The sequence below is a fragment of the Lynx rufus genome, unplaced genomic scaffold (genome assembly GCF_022079265.1).
Source record: "Lynx rufus isolate CCGP_SWC_20201006 ecotype Redwood Valley unplaced genomic scaffold, mLynRuf1.p SCAF_14, whole genome shotgun sequence".
Taxonomy (NCBI): domain Eukaryota; kingdom Metazoa; phylum Chordata; class Mammalia; order Carnivora; family Felidae; genus Lynx; species Lynx rufus.
The window spans coordinates 52,277,020-52,304,532 of NW_025814828.1; the positions used below are offsets into that span (position 1 = coordinate 52,277,020).

At 39.0% G+C, this 27,513-nt stretch overlaps 1 protein-coding gene across 1 annotated transcript in view; it reads right to left on the reverse strand.

The window, feature by feature from the left end:
* The window catches only part of RPS6KA6 (ribosomal protein S6 kinase A6), a 205,974-nt gene extending 178,702 nt beyond the window's left edge, over positions 1-27,272 (reverse strand). The window contains exon 1 of the mRNA XM_047075696.1: positions 27,195-27,272. Within this exon, the coding sequence (XP_046931652.1) occupies positions 27,195-27,272 (78 nt within the window). The remainder of the gene's footprint in view (positions 1-27,194) is intronic.
* Positions 27,273-27,513: the final 241 nt, after the last annotated feature.

Sequence of the window (27,513 nt, forward strand, 5' to 3'; positions counted from 1 at the left end):
AGACACAGGATCAATAAAGAAACAAGGGCCCTGAATGACACATTGGATCAGATGGACTTGACAGATATATTTAGAACGCTGCATTCCAAAGCAACAGAATATATTTGCTTCTTGAGTGCACATGGAACATTCTCCAAGATAGATCACATACTGGGTCACAAAACAGCCCTTCATAAGTATACAACTATTGAGATCATACCATGCATACTTTCAGAACACAATGCTACAAAGCTTGAGATCAACCACAGGAAAAAGCCTGGAAAACCTCCAAAAGCGTGGAGGTTAAAGAACACCCTACTAAAGAATGAATGGGACAACCATGCAATTTAAAAAATATATGGAAACAAATGAAAGTGAAAATACAACAATCCAAATGCTTTGGGATGCAGCAAAGGCAGTCCTGAGAGGAAAATACTTTGCAATCCAGGCCTATCTCAAGAAACAAGAAAAATCCCAATTACAAAATCTAACAGCACACCTGAAGGAAATAGAAGCAGAACAGCAAAGAACCCCAAACCCAGCAGAAGAAGAGAAATAATAAAGATTAGAGCAGAAATAAACAATATAGAATCTAAAAAAACTGTAGAGCAGATCAATGAAACCAAGAGTTGTTTTTTTTTTAAATAAACAAAGCTGATAAACCTCTAGCCAGCCTTCTCAAAAAGAAAAGGAAGATGACCCAAATATATAAAATCATGAATGAAAAAGGAATTATTACAACCAATCTCTCAGAGATACAAGCAATTATCAAGGAATACTATGAAAAATTAAATGCCAACAAACGGGTCAACCTGGAAGAAATGGACAAATTCCTAAGCACCCGCACATTTTGAAAACTCAAACAGGAAGAAATAGAAAATTTGAACAGACCCATAACCAGCGAAGATTGAATCAGTTGTCAAAATCTCCCAACAAATAGGAGTCCAGGACCAGATGGGAAGATGGCTTCCCAGGGGAATTCTACCAGACATTTAAAGCAGAGATAATACCTATCCTTCTCAAGCTATTCCAAAAAATAGAAAGGGAAGGAAAACTTCCAGACTCATTCTATGAATCCAGCATTACTTTGATTCCTAAACCAAACAGAGACCCAGGAAAAAAAAAAAAAGGGAGAGAGAGAGAACTACAGGCCAAGATCTCTGATGAATATGGATGCAAAAATTCTCAATAAGATACTAGCAAATCGAATTCAACAGCATATAAAAAGAATTATTCACCATGATCAAGTGGGATTCATTCCTGGGATGCAGGGCTGGTTCAACATTCACAAATCAATCAACGTGATACATCACATTAATAAAACAAAAGAAAAGAACCATATGATCCTGTCAATCGATGCAGTAAAAGCATTTGACAAAATTCAGCATCCTTTCTTAATAAAAACCCTTGAGAAAGTCGGGATACAAGGAACATACGTAAACATCATAAATGCCATTTATGAAAAGCCCACAGCTCATATCATCCTCAATGGGGAAAAACGGAGCTTTCTCCCTGAGATCAGGAAACGTCAGGGATATCCACTCTCACCGCCATTGTTTAACATAGTGTTGGAAGTGCTAGCATCAGGAATCAGACAACAAAAGGAAACCAAAGGCATCAAAATTGGCAAAGATGAAGTCAAGCTTTCACTTTTTGCAGATGACATGATATTATACATGGAAAACCCGAGAGACTCGGGTACATGAATTCATGAATTCATGCAAATTCAGCAAAGTCGCAGGATACAAAATGAATTCAGCAAAGTCGCAGGTTACAAAATCAATGTACAGAAATCAGTTGCATTCTTACTACACTAAAAATGAAGCAACAGAAAGGCAAATAAAGAAACTGACCCCATTCACAATTGCACTAAGAATCATAAAATACCTAGGAATAAACCTAACCAAAGATGTAAAAGATCTGTATGCTGAAAACTATAGAAAGTTTATGAAGGAAATTGAAGAAGATATAAAGAAATGGAAAAACATTCCATGCTCATGGATTGGAAGAATAAATATTGTTAAAATCTCAATATTACACAAAGCTATCTACACATTCAATGCAATCCCAATCAAAATTGTACTAGATATCTTTGCAAAGCTAGAACAAGCAATCCTAAAATTTGTATGGAACCACAAAAGACCCCGAATAGCCTAAGTAATTTTGAAGAAGACCAAAGCAGAAGGCATCACAATCCCAGACGTTAGCCTCTACTACAAAGCTGTAATCATCAAGACAGCATGGTCTTGGCACAAAAACAGACACATAGACCAATGGAATAGAATAGAAACCCCAGAACTAGACCCACAAACGTATGGCCAACTCATCTTTGACAAAGCAGGAAAGAACATCCAATGGAAAAAAGACAGTCTCTTTAACAAATGGTGCTGGGAGAACTGGACAGCAACATGCAGAAGGTTGAAACTAGACCACTTTCTCACACCATTCACAAAAACAAACTCAAAATGGATAAAGGACCTGAATGTGAGACAGGAAACCATCCAAACCCTAGAGGAGAAAGCAGGAAAAGACCTCTCTGACCTCAGCCATAGCAATCTCTTACTCGACACATCCCCAAAGGCAAGGGAATTAAAAGCAAAAGTGAATTACTGGGACCTTATGAAAATCAAAAGCTTCTGCACAGCAAAGGAAACAACCAACAAAACTAAAAGACAACCAACGGAATGGGAAAAGATATTTGCAAATGACATATCGGACAAAGGGCTAGTATCTAAAATCTATAAAGAGCTCACCAAACTCCACACCCGAAAAACAAATAACCCAGTGAAGAAATGGGCAGAAAACATGAATAGACACTTCTCTAAAGAAGACATCCGGATGGCCAACAGGCACATGAAAAGATGTTCAACGTCGCTCCTCATCAGGGAAATACAAATCAAAACCACACTCAGATATCACCTCACGCCAGTCAGAGTGGCCAAAATGAACAAATCAGGAGACTATAGATGCTGGAGAGGATGTGGAGAAAGGGAACCCTCTTGTACTGTTGGTGGGAATGCAAACTGGTGCAGCCACTCTGGAAAACAGTGTGGAGGTTCCTCAGAAAATTAAAAGTAGACCTACCCTATGACCCAGCAATAGCACTGCTAGGAATTTACCCAAGGGATACAGGAGTACTGATGCGTAGGGGCACTTGTACCCCAATGTTTATAGCAGCACTCTCAACAATAGCCAAATTATGGAAAGAGCCTAAATGTCCATCAACTGATGAATGGATAAAGAAATTGTGGTTTATATACACAATGGAGTACTACATGGCAATGAGAAAGAACGAAATATGGCCCTTTGTAGCAACGTGGATGGAACTGGAGAGTGTGATGCTAAAGGAAATAAACCATACAGAGAAAGACTGATACCATATGTTTTCACTCTTATGTGGATCCTGAGAAACTTAACAGAAACCCATGGGGGAGGGGAAGAAAAAAAAAAGAGGTTAGAGTGGGAGAGAGCCAAAGCCTAAGAGACTGTTAAAAACTGAGAACAAACTGAGGGTTGATGGGGGGTAGGAGGGAGGGGAGGGTGGGTGATGGGTATTGAGGAGGGCACCTTTTGGGATGAGCACTGGGTGTTGTATGGAAACCAATTTGACAATAAATTTCATATATTGAAAAAGAAAAAAGGAAAATAGTCTATTAATCACAGCAAAATATATTTCTCTTCTCCACTTTTTCCCTTTCTTCCTTTACTCTTCCCCATCATGTAGCTCTTCCTTCCCCTCCTCCCTCTTCTCCTTCTCCTCCTCCCTCTTCTCCTTCCCCTTCTCCTTTTCTTTCCCTCTTTTCTGGGTCATCTTTAGAAAAGGAACCATAAGGGCTCCGGATAATAGTATGGCCTAATAAACAGTTAAAAAATGCTATATTGTTAATATACATGATTTTAGAGCCTAATGTTTTTTTTCTGGATTTCATATGGAAGGTTTACTTCATGACAATTAAATGTAAGCATAGTGCAATGTGTTAAGTTATTAGTACCATATATTACATCTAGCAGCGTTAAGTACTGCAAGGTTTAAAATTGAGAAATGTTATGTTTGCTTTATGGTCTTTGTTTTCATGCTTAATGTGAATAAAAGGTTGTCATTTGGTATCTCATTTCACATTTAAAAACAAAAAAAGTGAGAATAACCTGAGGGTTGATGGGGGGTGGGAGGGAGGGGAGGGTGGGTGATGGGTATTGAGGAGGGCACCTTTTGGGATGAGCACTGGGTGTTGTATGGAAACAAATTTGACAATAAATTTCATATATTGAAAAAAATAAAATAAAATAAAAGGTAAATAAATAATTTGGAACACCACAAAAAAATAAATAAATAAAATTGCACTATCACTATAATAGCCATTTATGTTTTCTGCCATATTTTAGCACATACTTCAGCAAGCTGGAGATGAAATATACATAATCAAGTATCATTGAATTGAGAACTACCACTGGCTACTTGAAGGGCGACTTGCTAATCCAGAAAACCAACCTATAGAAACCTGATTATTTCAACATCAACGCAGTAAGTTCAAAGAACTAAGAAACCCAAAATCAAAGGCAATCCATTAGTAAAAATAAGGTTCCTTTTCCATGTAGCAAAAATGATTGTAGAAGAACACTAAATAAAAGCAAGAGGGACATATGTCTAAACATAATAATCCTCTCCAACTGACACAATCAAATGCCAGGAGTAAGGGGAGGGACTTAAAACAAGAATAAGGCACCAAATGGATTGCCACACATACTGTGACTCCACTCTTGATAGCTGGCTTAAATAGAGGAAATCTATTAATATTTTGTAAAAACTGCCAATATTTTTTTAGAAAGCAAAGAGTGGGAAGCAACTATCACTTAATCTGCAAGTAATAATACCACAGGACTATAGATTTAAAACATTAATGCCCCAGGGATTCTGGGAAGATGGCGGCGTAGGAGGACGCTGGGCTCACCGCGCGTCCTGCTGATCACTTAGATTCCACCTACACCTGCCTAAATAACCCAGAAAGCCGCCAGAGGATTAGCAGAACGGAGTCACCGGACCCAAGTGCAGAGGAGAGGCCCACGGAAGAGGGTAGGAAGGGCGGCGAGGCGGTGCGCGCTCCACGGACTGGCGGGAGGGAGCCGGGGCGGAGGGGTGGCTCACCAGCCAAGCAGAGCCCCCGAGTCCGGCTTGCAAAAGCGGAGGGGCCTGACGGACTGTGTTCCGACAGCAAGCGCGACTTAGCGTCTGGGAGGTCATAAGTAAACAGCTCTGCTCGGAAAGCGGGAAGGCTGGAGGACAAAGGGAGGGTGAGCTGCGGAGCCCCCGGACGACAGAGCTCAGTTTGGCGGGGAACAAAGGAGCTCGCCAGCGCCATCTCCCCCGCCCATCCCCCAGCCAAAATCCCAAAGGGAACCGGTTCCGGCCAGGGAAATTGCTCGCTCTGCGCAAACACCCAACTCTGTGCTTCTGCGGAGCCAAACCTCCGGCAGCGGATCTGACTCCCTCCGGCTGCCACAGGGCCCCTCCTGAAGTGGATCACCTAAGGAGAAGCGAGCTAAGCCTGCCCCCCCTGCCGCCGTGCACCTTGCCTTCCCACCCCAGCTAATACGCCAGATCCCCAGCATCACAAGCCTGGCAGTGTGCAAGTAGCCCAGACGGGTCACGCCACCCCACAGTGAATCCCGCCCCTAGGAGAGGGGAAGAGAAGGCACACACCAGTCTGACTGTGGCCCCAGTGGTGGGCTGGGGGCAGACATCAGGACTGACTGCGGCCCCGCCCACCAACTCCAGTTATACACCACAGCACAGGGGAAGTGCCCTGCAGGTCCTCACCACACCAGGGACTATCCAAAATGACCAAGCGGAAGAATTCCCCTCAGAAGAATCTCCAGGAAATAACAACAGCTAATGAGCTGATCAAAAAGGATTTAAATAATATAACAGAAAGTGAATTTAGAATAATAGTCATAAAATTAATCGCTGGGCTGGAAAACAGCATACAGGACAGCAGAGAATCTCTTGCTACAGAGATCAAGGGACTAAGGAACAGTCACGAGGAGCTGAAAAACGCTTTAAAGGAAATGCAAAACAAAATGCAAACCACCACGGCTCGGATGGAAGAGGCAGAGGAGAGAATAGGTGAACTAGAAGATAAAGTTATGGAAAAAGAGGAAGCTGAGAAAAAGAGAGATAAAAAAATCCAGGAGTATGAGGGGAAAATTAGAGAACTAAGTGATACACTAAAAAGAAATAATATACGCATAATTGGTATCCCAGGGGAGGAAGAGAGAGGGAAAGGTGCTGAAGGGGTACTTGAAGAAATTATAGCTGAGAACTTCCCTGAACTGGGGAAGGAAAAAGGCATTGAAATCCAAGAGGCACAGAGAACTCCCTTCAGACGGAACTTGAATCGATCTTCTGCACGACATATCATAGTGAAACTGGCAAAATACAAGGATAAAGAGAAAATTCTGAAAGCAGCAAGGGGTAAACGTGCCCTCACATATAAAGGGAGACCTATAAGACTCGTGACTGATCTCTCTTTTGAAACTTGGCAGGCCAGAAAGACTTGGCACGAGATTTTCAGTGTGCTAGACAGAAAAAATATGCAGCCGAGAATCCTTTATCCAGCAAGTCTGTCATTTAGAATAGAAGGAGAGATAAAGGTCTTCCCAAACAAACAAAAACTGAAGGAATTTGTCACCACTAAACCAGCCCTACAAGAGATCCTAAGGGGGACCCTGTGAGACAAAGTACCAGAGACATCACTACAAGCATAAAACAGACAGACATCACAATGACTCTAAACCCGTATCTTTCTATAATAACACTGAATGTAAATGGATTAAATGCGCCAACCAAAAGACATAGGGTATCAGAATGGATAAAAAAACAAGACCCATCTATTTGCTGTCTACAAGAGACTCATTTTAGACGTGAGGACACCTTTAGATTGAGAGTGAGGGGATGGAGAACTATTTATCATGCTACTGGAAGCCAAAAGAAAGCTGGAGTAGCCATACTTATATCAGACAAACTAGACTTTAAATTAAAGGCTGTAACAAGAGATGAAGAAGGACATTATATAATAGTTACAGGGTCTATCCATCAGGAAGAGCTAACAATTATAAATGTCTATGCGCCGAATACCAGAGCCCCCAAATATATAAAACAATTCCTCATAAACAGAAGCAACCTTATTGATAAGAATGTGGTAATTGCTGGGGACTTTAACACCCCACTTACAGAAATGGATAGATCATCTAGACACACGGTCAATAAAGAAACAAGGGCCCTGAATGAGACACTGGATCAGATGGACTTGACAGATATATTTAGAACTCTGCATCCCAAAGCAATAGAATATACTTTCTTCTCGAGTGCACATGGAACATTCTCCAAGATAGATCATATACTGGGTCACAAAACAGCCCTTCATAAGTTTACAAGAATTGAAATTATACCATGCATACTTTCAGACCACAATGCTATGAAGCTTGAAATCAACCACAGGAAAAAGTCTGGAAAACCTCCAAAAGCGTGGAGGTTAAAGAACACCCTACTAACGAATGAGTGGGTCAACCAGGCAATTAGAGAAGAAATCAAAAAATATATGGAAACAAACGAAAATGAAAATACAACAATCCAAATGCTTTGGGACGCAGCGAAGGCAGTCCTGAGAGGAAAATACATTGCAATCCAGGCCTATCTCAAGAAACAAGAAAAATCCCAAATACAAAATCTAACAGCACACCTAAAGGAAATAGAAGCAGAACAGCAAAGGCAGCCTAAACCCAGCAGAAGAAGAGAAATAATAAAGATCAGAGCAGAAATAAACAATATAGAATCTAAAAAAACTGTAGAGCAGATCAACGAAACCAAGAGTTGGTTTTTTGAAAAACTAAACAAAATTGACAAACCTCTAGCCAGGCTTCTCAAAAAGAACAGGGAGATGACCCAAATAGATAAAATCATGAATGAAAATGGAATGATTACAACCAATCCCTCAGAGATACAAACAATTATCAGGGAATACTATGAAAAATTATATGCCAACAAATTGGACAACCTGGAAGAAATGGACAAATTCCTGAACACCCACACTCTTCCAAAACTCAATCAGGAGGAAATAGAAAGCTTGAACAGACCCATAACCAGCGAAGAAATTGAATTGGTTATCAAAAATCTCCCAACAAATAAGAGTCCAGGACCAGATGGCTTCCCAGGGGAGTTCTACCAGACGTTTACAGCAGAGATAATACCTATCCTTCTCAAGCTATTCCAAGAAATAGAAAGGGAAGGAAAACTTCCATTCTATGAAGCCAGTATTACTTTGATTCCTAAACCAGACAGAGACCCAGTAAAAAAAGAGAACTACAGGCCAATATCCCTGATGAATATGGATGCCAAAATTCTCAATAAGATACTAGCAAATCGAATTCAACAGCATATAAAAAGAATTATTCACCATGATCAAGTGGGATTCATTCCTGGGATGCAGGGCTGGTTCAACATTCGCAAATCAATCAACGTGATACATCACATTAACAAAAAAAAAGAGAAGAACCATATGATCCTGTCAATCGATGCAGAAAAGGCCTTTGACAAAATCCAGCACCCTTTCTTAATAAAAACCCTTGAGAAAGTCGGAATAGAAGGAACATACTTAAAGATCATAAAAGCCATATATGAAAAGCCCACAGCTAACATCATCCTCAATGGGGAAAAACTGAGAGCTTTTTCCCTGAGATCAGGAACACGACAGGGATGCCCACTCTCACCGTTGTTGTTTAACATAGTGCTGGAAGTTCTAGCATCAGCAATCAGACAACAAAAGGAAATCAAAGGCATCAAAATTGGCAAAGATGAAGTCAAGCTTTCGCTTTTTGCAGATGACATGATATTATACATGGAAAATCCGATAGACTCCACCAAAAGTCTGCTAGAACTGATACATGAATTCAGCAAAGTTGCAGGATACAAAATCAATGGACAGAAATCAGTTGCATTCTTATACACTAACAATGAAGCAACAGAAAGACAAATAAAGAAACTGATCCCATTCACAATTGCACCAAGAAGCATAAAAGACCTAGGAATAAATCTAACCAAAGATGTAAAGGATCTGTATGCTGAAAACTATAGAAAGCTTATGAAGGTAATTGAAGAAGATTTAAAGAAATGGAAAGACATTCCCTGCTCATGCATTGGAAAAATAAATATTGTCAAAATGTCAATACTACCCAAAGCTATCTACACATTCAATGCAATCCCAATCAAAATTACACCAGCATTCTTCTCGAAACTAGAACAAGCAATCCTAAAATTCATATGGAACCACAAAAGGCCCCGAATAGCCAAAGGAATTTTGAAGAAGAAGACCAAAGCAGGAGGCATCACAATCCCAGACTTTAGCCTCTACTACAAAGCTGTCATCATCAAGACAGCATGGTATTGGCACAAAAACAGACACACAGACCAATGGAATAGAATAGAAACCCCAGAACTAGACCCACAAACGTATGGCCAACTCATCTTTGACAAAGCAGGAAAGAACATCCAATGGAAAAAAGACAGCCTCTTTAACAAATGGTGCTGGGAGAACTGGACAGCAACATGCAGAAGGTTGAAACTAGACCACTTTCTCACACCATTTACAAAAATAAACTCAAAATGGATAAAGGACCTAAATGTGAGACAGGAAACCATCAAAACCTTAGAGGAGAAAGCAGGAAAAGACCTCTCTGACCTCAGCCGTAGCAATCTCTTACTCGACACATCCCCAAAGGCAAGGGAATTAAAAGCAAAAGTGAATTACTGGGACCTTATGAAGATCAAAAGCTTCTGCACAGCAAAGGAAACAACCAACAAAACTAAAAGGCAACCAACGGAATGGGAAAAGATATTTGCAAATGACATATCGGACAAAGGGCTAGTATCTAAAATCTATAAAGAGCTCACCAAACTCCACACCCGAAAAACAAATAACCCAGTGAAGAAATGGGCAGAAAACATGAATAGACACTTCTCTAAAGAAGACATCCAGATGGCCAACAGGCACATGAAAAGATGTTCAGCGTCGCTCCTTATCAGGGAAATACAAATCAAAACCACACTCAGGTATCACCTCACGCCAGTCAGAGTGGCCAAAATGAACAAATCAGGAGACTATAGATGCTGGAGAGGATGTGGAGAAACGGGAACCCTCTTGCACTGTTGGTGGGAATGCAAATTGGTGCAGCCGCTCTGGAAAGCAGTGTGGAGGTTCCTCAGAAAATTAAAAATAGACCTACCCTATGACCCAGCAATAGCACTGCTAGGAATTTACCCAAGGGATACAGGAGTACTGATGCATAGGGGCACTTGTACCCCAATGTTCATAGCAGCACTCTCAACAATAGCCAAATTATGGAAAGAGCCTAAATGTCCATCAACTGATGAATGGATAAAGAAATTGTGGTTTATATACACAATGGAATACTACGTGGCAATGAGAAAAAATGAAATATGGCCTTTTGTAGCAACGTGGATGGAACTGGAGAGTGTGATGCTAAGTGAAATAAGCCATACAGAGAAAGACAGATACCATATGGTTTCACTCTTATGTGGATCCTGAGAAACTTAACAGGAACCCATGGGGGAGGGGAAGGAAAAAAAAAAAAAAAAAGGACGTTAGAGTGGGAGAGAGCCAAAGCCTAAGAGACTGTTAAAAACTGAGAACAAACTGAGGGTTGATGGGGGGTGGGAGGGAGGGGCGGGTGGGTGATGGGTATTGAGGAGGGCACCTTTTGGGATGAGCACTGGGTGTTGTATGGAAACAAATTTGACAATAAATTTCATATATATAAAAAAAAAAGAAAAAAAATAAATAAAACATTAATGCCCCAGAAAAATAAAATTTAACAAAAGCTTTCTATAAGCCTAAATTTGTTGGTCTTTTTAACACAATACACTGTCCTTTCAGACATTTTCTTGTGACTACGGAAGAATGGATGTATACACTTAATTGGTATTCAGTTATCAAGAGAAACCTAGAGCATTAACCAAATGATAGATATCTAATAACTAACATAACACCTTACACATAAACAGGCATTTAAAATAATCTACTGAATAAATGCATGCAAAATAATATTTAGAACCAATTAAAGCCAATTTCATTACCATCATGCTTTAAAAAGGACTAGTAGTGGGGCGTCTGGATGGCTCAGTTGGTTAAGCTTTGGACTTCAGCTCATGTCATGATCTCACGGTTCATGGGTTCGACCTACGCATTCAGCTCTGTGCTGATAGCTCAGAGCCTGGAACCTGCTTCAGATTTGTGTCTCCCTCTTTCTCTGCCCCTCCTCCATTCACTCTGTCTCTCTCAAAAAATATATAAAACATTAAAAATTAATAAAAAAGGGGCACCTGGGTGGCGCAGTCGGTTAAGCGTCCGACTTCAGCCAGGTCACGATCTCGCGGTCCGTGAGTTCGAGCCCCGCGTCGGGCTCTGGGCTGATGGCTCAGAGCCTGGAGCCTGTTTCCGATTCTGTGTCTCCCTCTCTCTCTGCCCCTCCCCCGTTCATGCTCTGTCTCTCTCTGTCCCAAAAATAAATAAACGTGGAAAAAAAAATTAAAAAAAAATTAATAAAAAATAAAAAGGGCTAGTAGTTCTGCAAATGATAGGTTATTATGAGTTGAACTAAGCATATCAATATCATATACACATTACAAGGTATTTGTGGAACATTTGAGTTTTTAAAAGTTGTTCGTCCTGAGAAACTTAACAGAAGACCAGAGGGAGGGGAAAGGGGGAAAATAAGTTACAGAGAGGGAAGGAGGCAAACCATAAGAGACTCTTAAATACTGAGAACAAACTGAGGGTTGATGGGAGGTGGGGGAGAGAGAAAAGTGGGTAATGGGCATTGAAAGGGGCACCTGTTGGGATGAGCACTGGGTGTTGTATGGAAACCAAATTGACAATAAATTATATAATAATAATAAAGTAAAAACAAAAAATAAAAGTTTGATTCAGTGACAGAGAAGCAGCTTCCCTGGTTATTATTCAGGCAGGAATGTTTACTCTGCTTGGTTGAAATCAAAGCTAATGACTTTAATGGTTTTTAATAGATCCAATGTATGCCTAATGCCAAGGCACTGGCCATCCGGCCAGTATCATATTACCTACAACATATGCATTAGAAAGTTTACTTTCAAAGAATATGTACATATAGATGTGCAGAGGAATTCACGTGTATACATGACATATGTACATACATGGCATTCTTTGGTAGTAATTCTTCTTCCTGTAGTAACCTCTTAGAGATATGAAGTCCATGTAATTTCATTAAAATACTACCTTGGGAAACATGAAATAAATTTAAACTGCCCATTGAGTTATTTATCAGGGTAAAAAAGTACTTTGTTTAGGACACTTAAATTTTAGAGTCATTTTGTTAAAACAACAAGACTTCATTAATCTTGTCAAACATTACAAAGCACAATTGCTTTACTTCTCAAAATAATAAGAAACGCATTAATTTTCATCTTATATATGAGGAAACTGAAGATCTTTATTTGCTTTTGCACTTTTTCAGATATCAGTTAAGCATATTTGTGTGGATCTATTTCTGGGTTCCCTATTTTGTTCCATTAATCTATGTATCTATTCTTCCATCAATACAACACTGTCTTAATTACTTGCTGTAATATAGTAAATCTTAACTTTCCATATAGAATAATTCCTTGCATTTAGTCTTCTTTTTCAAAATTGTTTTAGATATTCTAGGTCTTATATAAAAATGTGTATGTCTAGGAAAAACTTCATTGACTTTTGTTGACCTTTATTTTGAGTAGATATGGTTATTAAATTGGCAGATCTGATTTACTTATCCGATATGGTTACCAACAACTTGTCTATATCCTCTCCTTATCTTTAATATTGTCCTTATGGGGGGTGGGGGCAACAATGTATAGATAAAAGAGCATGAAATTATGAAAATTATCTAGGTTCAAATTCCAAATATGCCTCCCACTAATTTATACGTCTTTTTCTCATCTGTTAAAAAGACGCACCTTTTTCTTACCAAGCTATTTTGAAGAGTGAATAAAACTGAAGAGATCATACATGCTCAATAAATGTCATATCTTTCTCCCTTAGGTTTAGAAACATTTAAAATGGAATGTATTCCACTGTCTTTTAGGTAAAAATGTTGCATTAGGTGTTAGATTACTATATTCCCTCTTAAAGTGTGTGCCCAATCACTTTAGAGGAGAGGCAGATAGGTCTTATAGTAAGAATAATTGTCTATGGCCTTTGAAATTTTTGTTACAGATGTAGTAGGATATTTTATTGAAAACAAAGTCACTATCTCCTTACTTAGCTGGTAAGGTACATAGATCATTTTAATCTACACATTATAAGGATAAGCAACATCAAAATCAGCTAGAACACTTATATTTTGTCTTTACTCTTATGGGAAAGCATGTTCCTCAAAACTACACAGCAAGAGTATACAAGACAGCTCAAGTACTTCCAAAACCCCAGCCATATCTTAAAATAGCAATAAAATGAAACATGCAGAAAAAACAATACAATTCACAGGAAATTTATTTTAGGGCTAATTGCTAGCTTTTGTAATTGATATGCTTTTTGTTGTTGTTGGATAATGAGAACTATATCACTAATTATATTTCTACTCTGGCCCAGAACTATGTTTTTATATCCTTGGTTGTATACCATAATCATCTGGGGAATGATGCCCAGGCCCCCACCAGATCAGTAAATTATGAATCTCTATGAGTCACTAGCATGGAAAATTATTTTTAAACTCACAGGTATATATAATATACAGTCAGAGTTGAGAACTACCAGCCCAAGGAAATTCAAAGCCAAATTTGCAATTCAACTATATTTTAAATGTGTAGACGACTCTTACAACCTACTTACCTGTGTTCTATTTCACTCTCCAACCCCATCTCCATCCTTTCCATACATCTCCTACTTTATGTTTTTCTTTATCCTAAATACCAAACTAGTTTGTTATTGGATTGTATTTCCTATAAACCATCTCAAAGACTGTGAAATGAAGGAAGGTATAAGTAAAATTCTCTCTCAGGTGCATACATACACATGCACACATGCACACACACACACACACACACACACACACACACACAGTAGGACCTACTTCAAATGTATAGATACAGGTTGAAATCCAGCAGCAAAATCAGTTATATAGAATTCCTCCAGGTAAATTCAGAAAACACTGCTATTATCTACAAAACCTGATTAAGCTCAACTCTAAATCTCTCTCCCATCCAACTCCTTTCCCACTTCCTATGTAAAAACAAACCAAAAGAAAACAAAATACACAAAGAAAACTATCAGCAAGAATAGTAAATAATCTTTGAAAATAATGTGTAAACATTGTATTGCAAATTCTGACAAAGTACTAAAAGGCTTTTCTAAATATTCCAAGTGCTTACCAAATCTTCAGAATTGCTGATAAAGAAATGAAAATGAAATGAAAGCATCCACCAATACAGAAATTTTCAAGAAGGTAAAAAATTTTGTATTTCCTTCTCACAATTAGAGATGGAGACTATAAGAGAGGTGGTATTGAAACAACAGTGTGGTCCACAATAGCAACACCACCAAGTCAGTTCTTATTATGCAATGGTAATGATAATGATAAGCTCTCTTGATGAAATAATCAAGGTCAGTAAATACAGAGGTCCTTCCCTGAAGGAACTGACTGGAATATTTCCAGACCAGACCTGATTAAAGGAAAACAGTTTTGGAGGAAACTGGGAGGCACTTGTGGTGGAGAGAGCAGGGCCCTATTGGCCCCTCCCACTTCCTAATCCAAATAAACTTTGTGAAAACACACAAGAAATACAGATGTCCCTATTCCCTTTTCTACATTCCAGAAAGTAGCACCAACCACTATTTTCAGAACAGCCCTCTGCACCCAGGGGCTGCTGAGCATTTAAGATGAATATTGATGAAACAAGAATTACAGGTCCAAGACCATTTAAAAAGCATGAAGGGGCACCTGGGTGGATCAGTCAGTTGGGCATCTGATTTTGGCTCAGGTCATGATCTCACAGTTCCTAAGTTCCAGCCCTGCATTGGGCTCTGTGCTGACAGCTCAGAGCCTGGAGCCTCGGATTCTGTGTCTCCCTCTCCCTCTGCCCCTCCCCCATTCGTGCTCCATCTCTGTCTCTCAAAAATAAATAATGTTAAAAAGCATGAAAAACTTTTTAGCTAAGAAATAAATGCATTTGTCTGTAGCAGTAAAAATTTTAAGCACAGTAAGAAATCATCAGAGTGGTCTGCTTTTGTTCAAGACAATATGAGAGAAGGGAAAGTTCATTTTAGCTTTCTATCTACCTATGCTGCAAAGATCTACTATCTTTGTACTAGTCCAGTGGCTAACATAGACACTTATATTGGCTGGAATGCATTAAATATGTATTAAATTAAGGACTATCAAAACACTCCTAATAAGTGTTGGTTTTCATTCTTCCCTCTTATTTCTAATCAGTTGCCAACTTCTGTTTTATCTCTGTAAGTTCTTTCCCCATAAGTCTTCTTTTCTACCCTTTTTGCCCTAGTTCAAAAATCTCACTATTACTTCCACTAATACAATAGCCTCCTAGCTGTTATTCCCCACCTTCAGTCTCTCCCTGACTCTGATCTATCCTACACACTACCATCAGTTATTTTTCAAAGCATAGATCTGGTCATGTCACTCATGTCCTTGACATCCTTTATTATATCCCCTTTATAAATTAACATTGAACCCTCAAATCCTTTTAAATCCCCATGAAAACTGGGACTAACCTACCTTTAGTACATTCCCTACCTCATCTCACACTGTATCTTCATTCTCACATCATAGACTTATATCCTAGCAGTATTAGATTCTTTCTACAAGAACACCCCTATGTATTTGCCTCTACTGTCCCCATCCACCAGAAATATGCTCCGTTCATCTCTATCTGTGAAAATATTACCCACTCTCTAATGCCCTGCTCAAATTCCACCTCTTTCACAAGGTATTACCAGATCTATCCCTAAATCACTACCACAACCACCTCATTGTTGATGGTCTTGTGATTTGTATAACAGAAGTTTCCATACATGTCTATCTTGCCCACCCAAATGTAAACCCATGGGAATGGGGTAAGACTTTGTGTGGTATATATTTAGGCATTTCATATTACAGTACTATGTTCTGCACTGCCTTGTACCCTATAAACACTTGATCAACTGAACCAATTCCTACCATGACAAAAGTTCAGAAAGGGGGGAAAAAAGAAATGTCAATGAAATACCTCATTAGCCAGTTATAATAAATTGAATTGTCTCTTATCCCCCCTAGTGCTCCTAACTTCATATTTTATCCCTGAATCACCCTATCTGTGATTACAGAAGTGATTACTATACTTCAATGAAATATTCAGATATAGGATGAAAGTCTTAAGAAAAACTTCTCATAATAGAGAAAGCTGGGGGCTATGACCACAGCTATCTAAATCCCAAAGTTTTTTTTTTTCTTTTTGACAGAAAGATGGAGCATTTTATTATCTTTTAATATGAAATTTACTGTCAAATTGGTTTCCATACAACACCCAGTGCTCATCCCCACAGGTGTCCTCCTCAATGCCCATCACCCACTTTCCCCTCCCTCCCACCCCCATCAACCCTCAGTTTATTCTCAGTTTTTAAGTCTCTTATGATTTGGCTCACTCCCTCTCTAACTTTTTTTTTCCCTTCCCCTCCCCCATGGTCTTCTGTTAAGTTTCTCAGAATCCACATAAGAGTGAAAACATATGGTATGTTTATAGCAGCACTTTCAACAATAGCCAAATTATGAAAGATCCTAAATGTCCATCAACTGATGAATGGATAAAGAAATTGTGGTTTATATATATATATATATATATATATATATATATATATATATACAATGGAATACTACTTGGCAATGAGAAAGAATGAAATATGGCCTTTTGTAGCAATGTGGATGGAATCAGAGAGTGTTATGCTAAGTGAAATAAGTCATACAGAGAAAGACAAATCCCAAAGTTAATATAGGTGACAATAATTCAGAGTTTAAGGGTGGGGGAAAGAGGAATGATGATGATTGTGGGGAAAGAGAGGGAACCACTGTGTATTAGAGACGTACTATTCGCAAAGCAACTTTTATTTATTTTGTTATCCTTAGATCTTTTTTTAACAAAAATAGTCATGGTTTAATTTGATGTTAAATTGTATTCACCATCTCTAAAACAACTCCAAGCATTTTGTAATGCAAGAGTTATCTTGTCCAAGAAATTCAGCTATACACATTTCTGTTGCTTTCCTACATACCCTCATCTGAACAAAAAATTCAAAGCATCAAAAGGCTTAATACTGCCTAACAGTATTATATGCATAATACTGCCATAACAATTACAAACAAAATTTGTTGGTAGAGCTGAAATAAGATAGAATTTCTTTTTCCCCCTTCCATGAAACAATTGCACTGTGAAAGACATATGCCCTAATTCTGGTACTGAAAGATATTTTCATTTTTTTGTTGTTGTTGTTTTTGTGATAAGTGTATTAAACCCAGTACTGATTTTTTTAACATAACAATGCTTGAAATTTTTTTTTCCCATTTACAAATGAAGAAACTTAGTCTCAGAGACACTAAGTGTTGGGTCACACATCTAGTATGAGTTGGAGGGGAGAGTGGAACCCATATTAATAAGCTTCCTAAACCCATGTTCTTTCCTCTGTTACTATAGGGTCTCATTAAATTAAATAAAACTAGCAATTTTTCTCAATCTGTCATATAGGTGCCATTCTGGTTAAATATTTAAAGTCTGTGGCTTTAATCCCAAACTGTTTTTATCAGTGAACTTTATTTCTAAATTAACTTCTTTAAACAAAGCCAGTATTGATAAAGAAATAATATAAAAGTACCATTTAGAGAAATGAAGATGGTGGCATAGCAGGAGGACCCTAGGCTCATCTCATCCCATCTCTTGAATACATCTAGATGACTATCAAATTATTCTGAATACCAAAGACATCAACCTGAAGACAGATAGAACAAACTCCACAACAAAGGGAGAGAAGAAGCCACATCCAAGAAGGTAGGAAGTGCAGAGACTTGGTTTGGGGAAGAAATGGATGACAGGTGGTGTAGGAGGAAGGAAGCCATGGTCCCAGAGAAATGTAAGAGAGAGAGAGAAGCATACAGTGGAACTCATAAAGATAATACTTCCCCAAAACCACTGCCTGGGAAAACGAGAGGAGCTGATTTTCATGAGTTTTGCAAGGAGCAGGGCTTGAAGACTGGAGTTTTAAAGGTCTGAGGCTAGGCTGGATAGAGCCCTGAGGGTACTACCCTACTCCTGGGGAGAGGCAGCCAAACAAATCTAGGGGCAGACAGCATAGAAACAGTGATCTGAGGAATGCCTGGGTAACAAGGGGTAGATTACTGGCTCTTCTTGGATATCCTACATGAGAGATAACATTGACAGGCAAGCCTCTTCAGGGACAGAGGAGCCCACACGCTCCATTTCCCTCCCCCTTCAGCATAAACACAGAGCCATATGCCAAGGGCAGCTCAGCCCCAACACTGGCTGCCTGGTCTGTTTGTTTTGGGTACCACATCCCTGCACTCTGGTGCAACTGCCCTTCCAGGTTAATCCAGCACATCGAAACCCTTCCCAGTGGACTGGCGCAGGCTGCTGCCCACATCACTTCCCTAGAGCTTGGAGTTCTGAAAGTCTCCAGGCTTGGCTGGGAGAGAACCTGGAGGGCACTGCACTGCTCCTGGAGAGAAGGCAGTAAAACATCCCAGAGGCAGATAGTGATCAGGGAAGGCACCTAGGACACAAAGGAGGGAACCTGTTTGCTCTTCCCGGGGTGCTTCCCTGATGGCAGCAAGCACAGAAATCCCACTTCAGGGACAAAGGAGCTGGCTAGCCCCATTTTCCTCCTCCGCATAAAAACAGGACCAACTTCTGCACCACAGTGCCAATACTGGCTGCCTAACCTGATTATGCCAGGTCCCATACCCCTGTACTCTGCAAGTAAGGACTTTCTAGGTGAAGTTTGCCTCTGTCCCAGCATGCTGGGTCTCTTCCTGAGAAGACCAGCAGAACTCCCACCCACACCATGTCTCCCAACAGGACAGTTCTGCAAGGCTTCAGTTCTAGTGGAAATAGCATCAGGTTTCATTCAATAAGCAGACCAAAGCAAACCTAGTTAAAACTCACCACACTCTAGCCAAGGACCAAACACTGCCCACTGCAGGCAAGGAGAGCCTCTGCAGACAACTGGTATGAAGGATAGAGCAGCCAAAACACAACAGCAGATGCACACAGCACATTCCAGTGAGACTCCCTGAAGTGTCAGGCCCTGAACACTGCATGATCTCTTCTGCAGAAAGCCATTACACTAAGGAATAGGAAACATAACAGGCTTTTCTAACACAGAGGAAAAGACAGAGACTTAGAAAAAATGCCAAAATGGAGGAATTCATCCCACATGAAACAAGATAAGGTCATGGCAAAAGATCTAAGCAAAACAGATATAACAAATATGTCAGATGGAGAATTTAAAGCAATAATCATAGAGTTGCCTGAGTGGCTCAGTCAGTTAAGCATCTGACTCCTGATTTGGTTCAGGTCATGATCTCATGGTTTGTGAGATTGAGCTCTGCATCAGGCTCCATGATGTCAGCATGAAGACTGCTTGAGATTCTCTCTCTCTCTCTCTCTCTCTCTCTCTCTGCCTGTCCCCTGCTCACTCGCTTGCTCTCTCTCACTCTCTCTCCCTAAAAAATAAATAAACTTTAGAAAAATAAATTAATAAAAATAAAGCAACAATCATAAGGAAACTCGCTGGACTTGAGAAAAGAATGGAAGACTTTGGGGAGGTCCTTACTGCAGAGATAAAAGAGTTAAAAAAAATCAGTCAGAAATGAAAAACGCAATAACTGAGGTTCCAAACACACTGGATGCAATGACACAAGGCTGGAAAAAGAAGAGGAATGTATAAGTGATACAGAAAAAAATAATGGCAAATTAATGAAGTTCAACAAAAGAGAGAAAGAATTATGGAACAAGGAGAATTAGGGAACTCAGTGAACTCCATCAAACATAATAACATTCATATTATAGGAGTCCTAGAAGAAGAAGAGAAAAGGGGAAAGAAAATGTATATGAGGAAATAATAGGTGAAAACTTCCCTAACGTGGGGAAGGAAACATATATCCAGATACAGGAGGCACAGATAACTCTCATCAAAATCAACAAAAGCAGGACAACACCAAGACAGTGTAATTAAATTTGCAAAATATAACACAAAATAAAAATCTTAAAAGCAGCAAGACAAAAGAAGTACCTAATTTACAAGGAAACATCCATAAAGCTAGCTACGGATCTGTCAAGAGAAACTTGGCAAGCCAGAAAGGAGTGGCATGATATATTCGAAGTGCTGAATGGGAAAAATCTGCAGCCAAGAATACTCTATCCAGCAAGGCTATCGTTCACAATAGAAGGAGAGATAAAGAGTTTCCCAGACAAACAAAAATGAAAGGAGTTCATGACCACTAAAGTAGCACTGCAAAACATATTACAAGGGACTCTTTGAGTGGAAAAGAAAGACCAGAAGTGACAAAGGCAAGAAAAAAAAAGCAGAAAATCTGCAGAAACAATGACAAAATGGGCACTAAAATGGCACTAAATACTTATCTATCAATAATCACTCTGAATGTAAATGGAATAAATGCTCCAATCAAAAAATATAGGGTGTCAGACAGATTAAAAAGAAACAATTCCCATCAATATGCTGCCTACAAGAAATCCATTTTAGAACTAAAGGTACCTGCAGATTCAAAGTGAGAGGATGAAGAAATATTTATCATGCAAACAAAGTCAAAAGTCAGAGGAGCAATACTTACATCAGACAAATGAAATTTTAAACCAAAGACTGTAACAAGAGATGAAGAGCACTATATCATCATATATCCAACAAGATCAAACAAATGTAAACATTTATGCCCCTAATAGGAAAGCACCCAAATATATGCAATAATTAATAATAAAATTAAAGGAAATCATTGACAATAATATAATAACAGTAGCAGATTTTACATCCCACTTACATCAATAGACAGATCATCTAAGCATAAAATCAACAGGGAAACAATGCTTTTAAAAGGCACATTGGACCAGATGGACTTAACAGATATATCCAGAACACTCTATCCTATAGCAACACAATTCACATTATCTTCAAGTGCACATTATCTTCAAGTGCACACTAGATCACAAATTAGGCCCCAACAAGTACAAAAAGAGTTAGATCGTACCATGCATATTTTCTATCCACAACACTATGAAACTTGATGTCAACTAGAAGAAGGAAAATTGAAAAGACCACAAACACAAAGAGGTTGAAGAACATGCTACTAAACAATGGTTGGGGCAACCGGGAAATCAAAGAAGAAATAAAAATATACGAAAACAAATGAAAATGAAAAAACAATGGTCTAAGACCTTTCAGATGCAGCAAAAACAGTCATAAGAAGGTAGTATATAGCAATACAGGCCTATATCCAGAAGCGAGAAAAATCTCAAATAAACAACCTAACCTTACACTTAAGGGAGCTTGAAAAAGAACAATGAACGAATCCTAAAGCCAGCAGAAGAAGAGAAATAATAAAGATTAGACAAGAAATGGAGGAAAAACTTCCAAATTCATTCTCTCAGGCCAACATTACCCCGATACCAAAACTAGACACAGACACCACTAAAAAAGAGAACTACAAGCCAACATCCCTGATGCACATGGATGCAAAAATTCTCAATAAAACAGTAGCAAATTGAATCCAACAGTACATTAAAAGAATCATTCTCCACAATCAAGTAGGATTTATTCCTGGGCTACAACGTGGTTCAATATTTGCAAATCAATCAACATGACACTACATTAATAAAAGAAAGGATTAGAACCATATGATCTTTGCAATAGATGCAGAAAAAGCATTTGACAAAGTACAACATCCATTCATGATAGCATTTGACAAAGTACAACATCCATTCATGATAGCATTTGACAAAGTACAACATCCATTCATAATAAAAACCCTCAACAAGGGCTAGAGGAAACATACCTCAACATAATAAGGGCCATATACAAAAAACGCACTCTTCATATCATCTTCAATGGGCAAAAACTGAGAGCTCTTCCTCTTCAGTCAGGAAAAATACAAGGATGTCCACTCTCACCACTGTTATTTAACATGGCACTACTAGTCTTAGTCACAGCAATAAGACAGCAAAAAGGAATAAAAGGCGTCCAAATCAATAAAGAAGTCAAACTTTCACTATTTGTAGATGACATGATACTTTACATAGAAAACCTGAAAGACTCCCCTCAAAAAACTGCTAGAACTGACATACAAATTTAGTAAAGTCACAGGATACAAAATGAGCATACAGAAATCCCATTTACAATTGCACAAAAAACAATAAGATACCTAGGAATAAACCTAACCAAAGAAGTGAAAGACCTGTACTCTGAAATCTATAAAACACTGATTAAAGAAATTGAAGATAACACAACAAATGGAAAAACATCCCATGCTCATGGACTGGAAGAACAAATATTGTTAAAATGTCTATATTACCAACGCAATCTATATATTTAGTGCAATCCCTATCAAAATACCCCCAGTATTTTTCACAGAACTAGAACAAACGATCCTAAAATTTGTATAGAACCACAAAAGACCACGAATTGCCAAAGCAACATTGAAAAAGAAAAGCAAAGCTGGAGGCATCACAATTCCAGATTTCAAGTCATATTACAAAGCTGTAGTGATCAAGAGAGTATGGTACTGGCACAAAAAGAGACACTTAGATAATGGAATAGAATAGAAAACCCAGAAATGAACCCACAACTATATAGTCAACTAATCTTTGACAAAGCAGAAAAGAATATCCAATTGGGGAAAAAAAGGCTCTTCAACAAATGCCATTGGAAATACTATAGGCATGCAAAAAATGAAAAGACTGAAACTGGACCACTTTCTTACACAATACACAAAAATAAATTCAAAATGGATGAAAGACCTAAATGTGAAAGAGGAAACCATCAAAACACTAGAGGAGAACACAGACTGCAATCTCTTTGACATCAGCCATAGCAACTTTTTACTAGACACGTCTCTGAAGGCAAGGAAAACAAACAAACAAAAAAAAAGATATTGGGACTTCATAAAAATAAAAACCTGCTGCACAGCAAAGGAAATAATCAACAAAACTAAAAGGCAACCTACTGAATGGGAGAATATATTTGCAAATGGAGTATCTGATAGAGGGTTAGTATCCAAAATATATAAAGAACTTATAAAACTCAACATCTAAAAAACAAAGAATCCAATTAACAAACAGGCAGAAGACATGAATAGACATTTTTTTCCAAAGAAGTCAGACAGATGGACAACAGCCACATGCAAAGGCTCATTATCCCACATCATCAGGGAAATACAAATCAAAACTACAATGATTTATCACCACACAACAGTCAGAATGGCTAAAATTAACAACACAGGAAACCACAGGTGTTGGTGAGTCTGCAGAGGAAGGGGAACCCTCTTACACTGTTGGGGGAATGCAAACTTGTATAGCCACTCTGGAAATCAATATGGAGATTCCTCAAAACTTTTAAAATTGAACTACCCTAGATTCAGCAATTGCATTACTAGGTATTTACCCTAAGGATACAAAAATACTGATTAGAAGGGATACATGTACCAGGATGTACAGAAGTATTATCAACAATACCCAATTTATGGAAAGAATCCAAATGACCATCAACTGATGAATGGATAAAAGTGGTATATATAATGGAATATTACTCAGCTATAAAAAAGAATGAAATCTTGCCATTTGCAAAGACCTGGATGAGCTAGAGAGTATTATGCTAAGTGAAATAAGTTAGAGAAAGACAAATATCATCTGATTTCACTCATATGTGGGATTTAAGAGACAAAACAAATGCATATGGAGGAAAAAAAAAAGACAGGAAAACCAAAAAACGGACTCTTAACTATAGAAAACAAACTGATGGTTACCAGAGGTAGGGTGTGTGGGGTGATGGGTTAAATAGGTGATGGGGATTAAGGAGGGTACTTGTGATGAACACTGGGTGCTGTATGTGAGTGTTTAATCACCAAATTCTACTCCTGAAAATAATATTACACTGTATGATCTTAGGATGAGGAGTTCAAGCCCCACACTGGGTTAGAGATTACTTAAATAAATAAACTTTCAAAATAATATGCAATTTGAAAACTATAATCAATTCCTCCATCACGAAGCAAGCACTGTCTCACCAAAAACAATCAACCAACCAACTAAATGCACACTGTAATGTATATTGCACTAACTCATGAAAAGTTAACTTTACTAAATCAGGCTGTTCTTTATGACCCTTACCCAGGAGTGTTCAATACCCATCAGACCTCAAGTAACACCTCTTCCTTCATCCAGACAAAAATCCAGGCAAGAGCTAAAATTATGGCTTTCTAGAGGGTGATGCCCTTTGAAGTTCCTACTCCTAGTATACTTAATTAAGACAGTCACTGTAAGAGCTCTCGCAGCCAAAGCCTCTTGCTTATCCTATTTCCACTCTCCCAAAAACCTTCTCAGAAACCAACAGAGCCCATATTTGCTCTTTTCAGGCCCATTTTCCACCTCTCACTGGAACCAAGCTAGTTCTTATCTAAAACGTCCAACACATTTCCCCACAGGACAATTTTACAAACAGTGGTTAGTTCTTCATCATTATACCTCACTATTGTGCACTGGTCTAAAAATGTAACTATTAATAAGTTTTTCCTGTAGGAAATCATGTTCAGAATCTCAAACAAGCAATCCTCACACTTTTGAATGTTAATTCAGAGGTTAACAATTGCCCATGAAATAAGACAAGTAAAAGATAGATGCTGAAAAAGACTCCACAGTATATGATAGTGCATATAATCTTTAATTTTACCAGGATACAACACACAAAAAAACTGACAGAAATAACTCCTTTGACATTAAAGTTAACACATTCTCACTCACATTTTCTTTAAGGATTCCAACACATTTTCAAAAAACATATTCCACAATTAAAGCATCCTTAGTCCTAAAAACTATCATGACTGGGGCTGCAAAGCTCATGCTGAAGGGTTAATATTCCTAAAGTCAACATCAACAAACAAGAAATTAAAATAAATATAAAGTCTGGGAGGTAAAATTGTTTCCTTCTTATCAAAAGAGCACTATTATAAACAACAACAACAACAACAAAAAAGCTCTTTTACATACTAAACAGGTCTGTTCAGATATAGCACTTAGGTTTCACCTAAGTGAAGAATTAAATCTAAAAAATCATAACTGTTCTAGACAAAGGAGGCAAAACTGCTATCTTCACCACAGTACCTTCACCTTTTGTTTTACTTCAGAGGGTTTAACAATTTCCACTTGAGTATTTTCCAAACTGCGGAGTTAGAGAGACCCATTGTTAAATCTCTATAATAACCTAAAACATACTGCAAACAACAAAAATACCATATATAGTAATTATGATTTAAAACAGTTCTGCATGCAAATGTAACAAAAATAATAAAATAGTAGGCATGCAAAAGGCTCTCCATCTCCCACCCCATCCTTATATACAAGCATTTAACTGTTTTTATAAACATGATACCTGAGACTATAAGTCAACTGATTACATTAGTGAATAAAATAAAATTCCTCTCCCTTTTAATGGTCTTGCTAGAAAATTCTTGAAGTATGAATCAATTCCAAGAAGAAATGAACCCTTTTTCATTTATCCTGTTCTTAAGAGATGTAGACTATTAAAATGCATTTTGGAACTGCTTAATTTACTTGTAAAATATGTACTATAGTGGAGAAGGTTCAACTTTAGACTCCTGAATTCATTTCTGTTACACATTTCTTGTTAAATGTTATCCTGGCACGTAATTTTAACCCCAATTTGTTGGAAATTTGAAAAAGATAAAAGAACGAGTTAAACAGAGAACAGTCCAAAGTGTATTTTTAAGGATGGAGCAAGTATTTGAAGACAAATTTGCATCTTGAGATGCGGAGGACTGCGATTGCCAGTGCTACCTCAAAATATCCTATTGTGAATCAATACTTGGCATTCACGTATTTTTATGAGGTCTATTGTGGCCTCTACTGGAGTACTATGCTGCCAATCCATTAAGTTATCATAAAAGGATCCAATTTTCTATCCCCAAAGTCTCATTTTTAGTGTTTAAATGCTGCCCGCTTCTAACAACACCAACAAACAGCAATAACACTGCTTTTACAGAGTACCTGTGCACATCTAAGTGTTCACTACATAGCTGACCTAAGTCCAACCAGAACAGTTTCAGAAGAGCGAGAACAGAGAAAAATCAAAATATCCTGGTTGAACCTAGTAGTCTTCCAAAGATTCCTCTTAATAAGGGCTGGGGTTTCCTTTGCGTTTTCTTTTAAAGACTAACAGGGCAGAGACAGCATTTGGGGAAAGAAGGGCAAGAGGAAGAGGGGGATGGAACTGAGGGGACCACAGAACATCACCTTAATGTAAATAAAGAAACCTGGCTGCCAGTTAATCTCTACTTGGGTTGTTACAAAAACCACAACATGCCATGGAGAATCCAGCAACCTAAGTAAGGAGCACACATCCCTATAAGCAAAGGTCCCCAGAGTTAGTCTGACACCTAGGTATGTTTTTGTTACGCTGGAATCCTAAAGCACACGGGGTTCTACAGCTAACTGGAATCAGCAGCTGTCCCCGAAAGTGGTCCCAACCAGCAAACCCGGCGCAGCAGAGAAAGAGGAATGCACAGAGCTAGGCGCGGCACCAGGGGGGTTCCCTAGTCCCATTTCAGGTCGCAAAGGGAAGAAACTTAGTCACAACTCCAGCGTGGTTCGTGCAGCAGGAGCTCCTTCTGAGAAGGAGCCCAGGCCCGGGCTGCTCTCACTCCCCACGCCCTAGCCCGCCGTCTCCAGGGAATGCACAGTTGGGGCAGCGCGTGCTTCACCATCCTGCAGCCTCAAGGGATCTTGCCTGGGCACCCCGCTCCCTAGCCCTATGCCCCTTCTCTCTCAGGCCTCCAGCCAGCGTCCTGTGGAAAGGAGGGGGTTGGCTCCAGTCCTCGGCCACCATACTAACCTCGCCGCTGCTTGCGCCGCCTCCGAACACCTCCATTTCTTGGTTCCAAAGCTCCTCCTGAGGAGTGAACGGTAGCATTGCCCCTTCAGGAGCACTTGAACAGGAGCTGCCACCCGCTGGAGCGACCGCGCATCCCGTCGTTTGAGCTTGCCTGCCGCCGCCAACACCCACGTAACCCTCAGACCCTGCTTCAGCCACCGCTGCCCTCGCTGCAGCGTCCGCTCACAGGCTGCGAGCTGAGGATCGCCGCCGCAGGCAGCTGCCCCAATAGACAAGAAAACTCTGCTGCCTCACGGAGAGCTCCTCTCGACTGGTGCTC